This window comes from Myotis davidii, unplaced genomic scaffold (genome assembly GCF_000327345.1).
Source record: "Myotis davidii unplaced genomic scaffold, ASM32734v1 scaffold574, whole genome shotgun sequence".
In the NCBI taxonomy this organism is placed as follows: domain Eukaryota; kingdom Metazoa; phylum Chordata; class Mammalia; order Chiroptera; family Vespertilionidae; genus Myotis; species Myotis davidii.
This window is the reverse complement of record NW_006285614.1, coordinates 249817-259604: the sequence shown is the minus strand read 5'-3', so window position 1 is coordinate 259604 and position 9788 is coordinate 249817. Positions and strand designations below refer to the sequence as shown.

Here is a 9788-nt window from a genome sequence, read left to right as displayed (position 1 = left end):
CTCCTCACTGAAGCAAGCAAGCCTCCCTGTTCGCATCAGCTGCCTGGCTGCCTGCCACCATCTTGGCTGCCAGTTAATTTGCATATCTCACTGATTAGTCAATGAAAAGGGTATCGGTCATACGCCAATTACCATTTTTGTCTTTTATTAGATAGGATAATTGAAGGGAAATTTAATACATGTGTAATCCTGTACTAAAAAGCCTCTATATTTGGTGGTTAGGTTTAGAGTACCTTGTCTGATGGTTTACCTGTAACCTTTGTTGTTAAGTAGAGTTCTCAGTTTTGCCTTCATTGTTGTATCAGGTATGAAAGCATCATTGCCACTCTGTGTGAGAACTTAGACTCGTTGGATGAGCCAGATGCGCGAGCAGCTATGATTTGGATTGTGGGCGAATATGCTGAACGAATTGACAATGCAGATGAATTACTAGAGAGCTTCCTGGAGGGTTTTCATGATGAGAGCACCCAGGTAAGTTTCCATCTGTTTCCTATGTCATAGACCTTCTGGGGAAGATTTTAGGGAAAGTAAATGTTCAGTAGTTTCATGTGAGAGAGGTTTATATATATTTTTCTCCCAAAGGGTCGAGTTATTTTAGTTGTGCTGATTTCTGGTGGAATCAAAACAACTTAACTTAGATCAGTGGTCCTCAAACTTCCATGAGCCTCAGAAATACCTGGAAAACTTGTTAAAGCATAGGTTGATGGGCCTCTATCCCTAGAATTTCTGACTCAGTAGGTCTGAGATGGGCCTAATAAGCGTTTTCCTTTCTTACAAGGCTCAGTGTGGCGGTGATGGTGGAGGTGGTGGTGCTGCTGTTGCTGTTGCTGTTGCTGCTCTAGAACCACACTTTGACAACTACTGGCTTAGAGCAGTAGTTACCACTTTTTCATTTTCTGCCACCCAAAGATAATTACCCATTCCTGTTAGTAATTGTTAACAGCTTATTATAGTGGGTGTTTTCACCTGGGACTTCCGTAAGGGCTGGCATGTGCAGTTTGAAAAGATTTTCTGTGTATGGTTGGATTCCTTTTCACTTTATCTCTCCTGTACCAAAAGTGAGAGACCTGAACTTAGGGCTGAAGCCCAGAGAAGCAGATAAATTATTAAATCCTTCCCCCCTAGCATTTGCACTCACTGCAATTTAAAGTTTATGTAAGTAGTCCACCAGTATTTTTATTTTTAATTTTTATTTTATTTTATTTTTTAAGAGAGAGAGGCAGGGAGGGAGAGGGAAGAGAGAAACATTAATGTGAGAGAGACACATCAATTGGTTGCCTCCTGCACATGCCCAACCTGGGCTGGGGTCCAAGCCTGTAACTGAAGTACGTGCACTTGACTGGGAACCCTTTGGTGTGCAGGCCGACACTCTAATCACTGAGCAGAACTGGCCAGGGCCACCAGTGTTTGTAATAGGCCTTTACGAGGAACACATATAAGCCAGTAGCTTTGTGGTTCAGCATCCCACTCTTAATTGGCTGTGATCTGGCATAATTCTACTGTCTCTGCTCTTGCCCCAGTATGACAGATGATTCCCTAGTTCTCCCAAAGTTGTAGCTTTTTCTTTCTCCCCGTTTTTATTTTATTTATTATTATTATTTTTAATCTTTATCGTTGAAAGTATTACATATGTCCTCTCTTTCCCCCCATTTGACCCCCATAGCCTTCCCCAGCCCCCCGCCCCTTCACCACCCTATTGTCTGTGTCCATGGGTTATGCATATATGCATCAATATTGTAGCTCTTGGTGGAAGTATATAATAAAGGACTGGGTCAGGAACCAGTTTTATTATCATCACAATGTTAGCATGTGCTTTCAGAAATATAGGTAATTATCTGGGTCAGAAACAGATAAGCAATTTTTAAAAATATATATTTTATTGATTTTTTACAGAGAGGAAGGGAGAGGGATAGTTAGAAATATCGATGAGAGAGAAACATCAATCATCTGCCTCCTGCACGCCCCCTACTGGGGATGTGCCTGCAACCGAGGTACATGCCCTTGGCCGGAATCGAACCTGGGACCCTTCATTCCGCAGGTTGACGCTCTATCCACTGAGCCACACCGGTTAGGGCCAGATAAGCAATTTTGATGCCAAAAAATGCAATTTGGAAATAGTAGTCTATTGAGTTTTCAGTTGATGGATACCTTTGACTGCTATTGTTGATATTGGCTCAGTTTTAATGTTTGTCTCTTAATCAAAATCAGAAAGACCCCATAGTAATTCATTTTGGAAATACTATTTTGGAAGTGATGCTATGAATAATGCTAATGTCTTTCACTTTATCTATTAAATTATGTCTGCTTAGGTGCAGCTCACTCTGCTTACTGCCATAGTGAAGCTGTTTCTCAAGAAACCATCAGAAACACAGGAGCTGGTACAGCAGGTCTTGAGTTTGGCAACACAGGTAAGAAATCTGGAAAAGGCGTGGGGTTGATTTTAAATTGTATGAAACTCCCCATTTGTGGAGGTTTTAATTGGAAAGGTTCACCAGTCTTTAGATCTGTAAAATATAAAAATAGTGACTCTTATGTACAGGGCTGGGCAAAAATAGGTTTACAGTAATACTAGTACAGTTGTTTGCATGGAAAAAGACATGCAGGTTATGATTATTACAATAGCTTTATTAACTCTGTGTTTCGCATACCCACAACTGTAAATCTACTGTTGCCCACCCCATACTGATACCATCATCCTGTAGTAAGTGTTGTCATGGAAGCTATCCTATGTGGATCTGTTGTTGTCAAAGTCATTCTTCATTTCATTATGTTTTCTTCTTTATGAGGCTCCATCAAACAAATTCCTAACCAGTTTTAGATTTTCCTATACATTGGTGTGTAGTTACCTGACCCTCTAAATTACTTACCTAACTAGATTTCTTTTTTATATCAGTTGTTCAAACCTTAGAATCAAATGTAAGGATCTCCTGTAGAAAATGTGTAGGTCATTGTGGCATGCATTTATCTTCCTAATTTATGTTCTCTAGCCTTGAATGCATTTTCGTAAACTTCATTAAATTTCTTTGTAGAACAGGGCAGGGTATAAATAAGCCATAACAACAATCATTTATATAGTGATTACTACTATGTACCAGGCATTCTAGTAAGCACTTCACATGCTAGCTCAATCTCAGTACTGCTACTACTCTATTTTATAGATGAGGAAACTGAGACAGATAGGCCTAGTTAGTATGGGGTGGAGCTAGGACTCAAATCAAGGTAGCCTGGTTCCAGAGTCTTTGACCTTATCCACTGTGTTATGCTGCTTTTCTGGTCTGAAAGTTAAGAATGACTTTGAGAATACCCATTCCCTGCTTTCCCGGCCAGAAACACTATTGTGTATAAGCCAACATGTGTAAGTGACCTTAATAATTTTCAGATCATTGTGGATAATTATTTCATATTTGGCTATAAATAATTATTAAGCAGTTTCTCTGAACTTGCCTTTTCTGTCCAATTAATGATATCTGAGTAGTTAGCATAAAAGGACAACCACATTTATATAACTCTTTTCTATTGGAAGTTGGTATATTTTTCTCAAGTTTGTGAAATAAGAACCCAATATTTATGGCTGGTAAGTACCAACAATATATGACTAAGAAAAACCACTTAAAACTATGTAGTCAAAACCACCTGGATCATTGCTGGTGTTGAGCTAAATTACATGTGCTTTAGGTGGCTAAATAATGAACCTGTTCATCTTATAAACTCATGTGGAAGCCCTCAAGGTGGCCTAGTATAAAGAAACTAATTTTGTATGTGAGTTTTAAATACAAAAATTGAAACGAGGACTTATTGTTGCATTTTAATAACATGATGCCACTGAAACAACTTGTGTATAAATAAATGCCACCATATAGACTTAACTCTCAGAGGTACATACCAGGATATTTATTGCCACTTTTTAATGATCACAAACATAGATGATAGATAGATAGATAGGCAACAATCTAAATGTCCATCAGAAGGGCACCAGTAAGTAATAATGAGTGCTGCATATACAGTGGCAGACTACAACTGTATGTGCCAATGTGGAAAGCAGCTTGCAGAACAGTATATATAGTATGAAACTGGTTTTGTATAAAATAAATATGCGAATGTGTGGGAGCTGTCTGGAAAGATAAATAACACACTGTTAACAAGGCTATTTTGGGGATGGGGAGTTAATGGTGGGGAAGGGCCAGATGATTGGAGAGACTTATTTTTATATTATACAGTTCTAAATCATGATGTGGCATTGATAAAACATTTTTTTAGTGATGAGCATGTAGAAATTGTTTTTTTTTATTTTTTAAATATATTTTATTGATTTTTTACAGAGAGGAAGGGAGAGGGATAGAGAGTTAGAAACATCGACTAGAGAGAAACATCTATCAGCTGCCTCCTGCACGCCCCCTACTGGGGATGTGCCCACAACCAAGTACGTGTCCTTGACCGGAATCGAACCTGGGACCCTTGAGTCCGCAGGCTGATGCTCTATCCACTGAGCCAAACCAGTTAGGACTTGAAATTGTTTTAAAACTACCACAGAAAAACAAGACCATTAAGTTTCAAGTGTCACCATGTGCTCTCTTTAACAGTTTTTTTTTTTATTTAGAAAATAGTCACATCTCATACTAAATTGTAATAATTAGTACCCTGTGAGCTCATTAAAGTCAGACACTGTTGTTTGTTATCTCTATTTCCAGGGTCTAGACAGTGTCTCCATAGGAGATACTTAAATATTTGAGTGAAGAAAGAAGGTGTGGGTGCAGTATATAAGATGTATTTCATGAATAATCCTAACATTTATAGCAGTTAAAAAACATTTGTATCTCCCAAAGCCATTACATCAATTAATTTTTACTAGATTAAACTTTATTTTGCTTTTCCCAACTTGGCTTTGAATTTTAAGAGTAACCCATCTCAATTTATGTTTAGATTCGTTGAAACATAGAGTTAATAGAATGATGACTATTAAAACTATATTGAGTCTAAGTTGAGTCTTAAGAGCCACCGTATATAAGTCACTACAGCATTGCCTTGATAATAAATCCAGCAGTTTGGGTTTCTGAACAGCTTCATTTAAACCTCCTTGCCTTTCTCTTTTCATTAGGATTCTGATAATCCTGACCTTCGAGATAGGGGCTATATTTATTGGCGGCTTCTCTCAACCGACCCTGTCACAGCCAAAGAAGTAGTCTTGTCTGAGAAGCCACTGATCTCTGAGGAGACAGATCTTATTGAGCCAACTCTTCTGGATGAGCTAATCTGCCACATTGGTTCTTTGGCCTCTGTGTACCACAAGCCTCCCAATGCTTTTGTGGAAGGGAGTCACGGAATCCATCGCAAACACTTGCCAATACATCATGGAAGGTGAGCAGGTGAAATGGATTTGAGTGTGAAATGTCCCTTTGCTTAGACAGAGTTGGTCTTCCTCATGCTTTTATACCTAGTAGGTTTGCAAATTGGACAGCAAACTTCTACTATACTGCCCTGGAGGCTCTGTCTGAATAGCAGTGACCACACATGCACACAGTGGGTGAAAGACCACAGAATGGATGAAAGACCCCTTTCTTCTAATCTGGGAGTTGATAATAGTATGGTTTAGAAAATTATGAAGATCTTCTAAACTAATAAAGCTTGAAAGTTGCTTAAGTCTCAGTAAACTGAGACTAGAAATCTTGCCAGAGTTGAAAACTTGGGGGAAAAAAGCCTACGTGCACACTTAGCTATCTTTTTTTTTTTAATAACATTTTTTTTATTGATTTCAGAGAGGGAGAGATAGAAACATCAATGATTAGAGAGAATCATTGATCAGCTGCCTCTTGCGCGACCCACACTGGGGATCAAACCCGCAAACTGGGCATACACCCTGACTGGAAATCAAACTGTGACCTCCTGGTTCACTGGTCAACGCTCAACCACTGAGACACACCAGCCGGGCATATATGTGTTTTTATTATACTATTTTCATTACCTAAGAAAAGTTTTAAAAATTACCTGACAATTGAGGGAACATACACATAAACTTCAGCATATACAGGCACTTAAGGCTATTTCATATAATCATTCATTCTATTGTCTGGCACAGAAAAGGTGGTCAAATTTTAATAAAACAAAAATTAAAAACAAAAGAAAATTAAAAAATATTCACTCTGAAGCCCCTCTTACTGGTCCAGGTACTATTTCCAACCCAGGTTCTTGCCCAGTAATCCAGCTCTTTTACACATACACAGTCTTACATTTTTCTAACAAGTATTTATTATCAGTTAAGCCATGATTCAGGATTCTAGGGTGGGATGTACCTAGGCCCCCTTTCACCTTCCTGGGAGAAGGATGGAGGATGCCTGGTTCATATCTTCCCAGGAGACGTGCCTTCTGTCCGGCAGTTCATCCCAGGCTGAAACCCAGGATATGGGACACAGGGACTTATACACAAGCTGGTACCATTCACACACGGAGACATCACCCCGTTTAGCAGTCATTGCCTTCTCACAGTGGTGGAAGTCCAGATAGTTCTGCCAACAGTTCCTGGTCTGGTTCTGGTTGGGGAAGCGGCTGTCAAAGGAGCAGTCCGGTAGTTCTTGATTTTGGTCTGGATGTCTTCTGCCATATTGCTGACTCCTAAAGACGCCCATGAAGCCGCTCGCAGCTCAGTGTGACTTCAGCAAAGAGCCACACTTAGCTATCTTTATCCTTTACTGTAACTTTGGTTGAAGCTTATGGATAATGGTAGCAAATACAGCTTCTCTTGTGCTGTAAAGCTGTTACTGAAATAATATTTGCAGGATTATTTTATAAAAGCAACCTGGATTCTGTATAGACACAGTTTTTTAGTTACCTGTTCCTTTTTTAACAAATTGTCTCAGTAAGAAATTTTATTGTGAACAAGCTTTCAGGTAGCATGGAACTCTTGCTTTTTAGCTATCTCACAATTTTAATTTGGGAGGAGCAGCACTTTAATAAGCTCTTATAATGGGTGTGTTATAATCATTTCAGAATCTCCTTCCTTCATTAATCATAATAAACCTTAAATCTAAGTAGAATTTGATCCCAGAGTATTTGGAGTAGTTTTCCTTCCATACCGTTGTCTGATATATATTGCTGTTTAAGTCCGTGAATAGCCAGAATATAGGATTCATTGCTTTATAAATTAGTGTAGAAAACATTTTGAGCTCCATTTAAACAAAATGGATACAGAAAACAAGAAAAGGTCAATGCCCAAGATAATAATTATTAATCTTTCATTAGCCTTTAATTGAGTTCAATCTTCGGTTTAGAAGGTGCTGTGATTTTCACCCATAGGAAACTGTGGCTTCATAAGGATTAAGTCTTGTAATATTTAACATTCTCTAGATGTGACCATTTGACATCTAAGTACATCTCCCAGTCTGTGCTTCAAGTTTTGATAATAGATAAGGATTTTCTGTTGTAAGTTGCCTCTATAACAATATTTATATGCCATTTAAATTACCTTTTTTAAAAAATATATTTTATTGATTTTTTACAGAGAGGAAGGGAAAGGGATAGAGAGTTAGAAACATCAATCAGCTGCCTCTTGCACACCCCCGACTGTGGATGTACCTGCAACCAAGGTACATGCCCTTGACTGGAATCGAACCTGGGACCTTTCAGTCCGCAGGCCGACGCTCTATCCACTGAGCCAAACCGGTTAGGGCTAAATTACCTTTCTTTTGATAACTTTTGACCCTCAGATGAATGGAGAAAAGTGAAAGGAGTCAAGAAACAAAAACAGCCCTTTCTAGAATACAAAGAAAGAACCAATATTTAAACTATGCAAAAAGAAACAGTCTCTTACATAAAGTCTTATCTGATTAATAGCCTTTAATTGTTACCTTCACAATTCCTTATGTGAATCCTTTTTGGATAACTTCTTTTTGGCCGTTTGTACTTGTTTTGTGTGTTTTTTTATTTTTGTTTGTTTTTTGTTGTTTTGTGTTTTTAAAGGAAACACAAATGCAGAAGTAATTTTTCCTTTGAAATAAATAGAGTTGATATATTGCTGCAAATGGCATGTCTGTGATAGTGCTGACATTACCTAATAGTCTTCTGCAGCATAAGGATAAGTAGTATGCCTTTGACATGCACTACAGTAACTCTAGAAAACCTTACTCTTTTTTAAACCTCTAGAAGAGAGAGAATAATGTGTTGTCTTTTACTTTGTAGGCATTCTTTATAGAATGACAATGATTTGTAGGGATTCATTGTGTAATTCGGATATAAGTAATTTGTCAGGTAAATGTATTATTGACAAACATTTTCTCCTAGTCTATGGAAATACCTCTCTCATTCTCTTAATGGTATCATTTGAAGAAGAGATATTCTTAATTTTAATGAAGTCCAGTCCATCAAATTTTTTCTTTGATGGTTAGTACTTTTTATGAAACTTTTGTCTACTCCAGGGTCACTCTCCTAGCTCTTCCCATTCACATTTGTGTGATTTATCGCTTTAATTTTTATTTATGTTGTGAGCTGTCAGAGTCAAGGCTCATTTTTTTCCACACAGCTATCCAGTTGACTCAGCATCATTTTATTGAAAAGGTCATTTCCCTCTGTCCAGTCCTTTTAATTACCTATTGGAACTCACCTATTCCTTTTTCTTTATACAGTGTAGTGACAGTAGCAGTTTAGATTACTCTTAACTGATCTGCATGTCCATTCTCCCAACTTCAGTTCATTATACACACAGCTGCTAGAATAATGTTCCTCTAATGTTATTTTTAGTTTTTTGTTCAACAAATAAAGGTGATTCTGCATTGTCTGTCATATAAAAAAATTAATTCTCCAGATTAGTTTCAAAGTTACATTTTCCTCATCTTCTCTTCCCCCAAATCTTACTAATCCCAATCTCTGCTCCTGCCAATATAATTTTTTCACCATCCTAAAGTCCAATTGTTCATTTCTGTGCCTTTGCACAAATCATCCCTTCTTTTCTTTTTTTAAATATATTTTTTTGATTTTTTTACAGAGAGGAAGGGAGAGGGATAGAGAGTTAGAAACATCCATCAGCTGCCTCCTGCACACCCCCCACTGGGGATGTGCCCGCAACCAAGGTACATGCCCTTGACTGGAACCGAACCTGGGACCTTTCAGTCTGCAGGCCGACGCTCTATCAACTGAGCCAAACCGGTTACAGCTCATCCCTTCTTTTTTGGAAGATCTCTCCCTGGTAGTTTTTCAAACTATGCTGTTCTTCAAAATCTAGCCATGAAATCATTCTCAGGAGCCTTTAGAGTCAGCCCCACCTAGTTTTGTTTCTCATCTGTGTCCTGTCGCATGCAGCCACTCAAATGGTGCTCATTTCTGCTGTTACACAATGTTCATTTCTGCTGTTATACAGTGAGCGTGCTTTTCCATCATTTTGTGAATGCTGTTTTTTTGTTGTTGTTAGAGTGTAAGTTATGTGAGAACAGAGAATATATTTTTTTCTTCCCAGAGTTCGCATTATGGTGCTCCCTCACAGAGTAGGTATTCAATATTAAAATTGACCAACTAATCAGGTTATCCTATATAATAAAAGCCTAATATGCAAATCGACCTAACAGCAGAAAGACCAGTGTAATGACCAGTTGCTATGATGTGCACTGACCACCAGGGGGCAGATGCTCAATGCAAGAGCTGCCCCAAGCCCTCAGGTCCCAGGCCAGACAAGGTGGGTGCCAGCCGGGGCCCCCCCACGCCAGTCGCCCCACAGAACAGCCCTGATTGCCTAGGCACCCTACTCGTGCACAAATTTTGTGCACTGGGCCTCTAGAATAGTATATATTTCTTTTCGTTTTAGTAAC

The 9788-nt window shown here is 38.6% G+C and overlaps 1 protein-coding gene and 1 pseudogene across 3 annotated transcripts in view; one reads left to right on the top strand and one right to left on the bottom strand.

Annotated features, from left to right (window-relative positions):
* Window positions 1-9788, top strand: part of AP2B1 (adaptor related protein complex 2 beta 1 subunit) — a 94790-nt gene that overhangs the window by 31983 nt on the left and 53019 nt on the right. For all 3 annotated transcript variants that reach the window (XM_006756412.2, XM_006756411.2, XM_015559251.1), the window contains exons 11-13: window positions 306-471; window positions 2310-2408; window positions 5096-5355. In XM_006756412.2, the coding sequence (XP_006756475.1) occupies window positions 306-471; window positions 2310-2408; window positions 5096-5355 (525 nt within the window). The remainder of the gene's footprint in view (window positions 1-305; window positions 472-2309; window positions 2409-5095; window positions 5356-9788) is intronic.
* On the bottom strand, window positions 5971-6780 carry LOC107181936 (annotated as a pseudogene).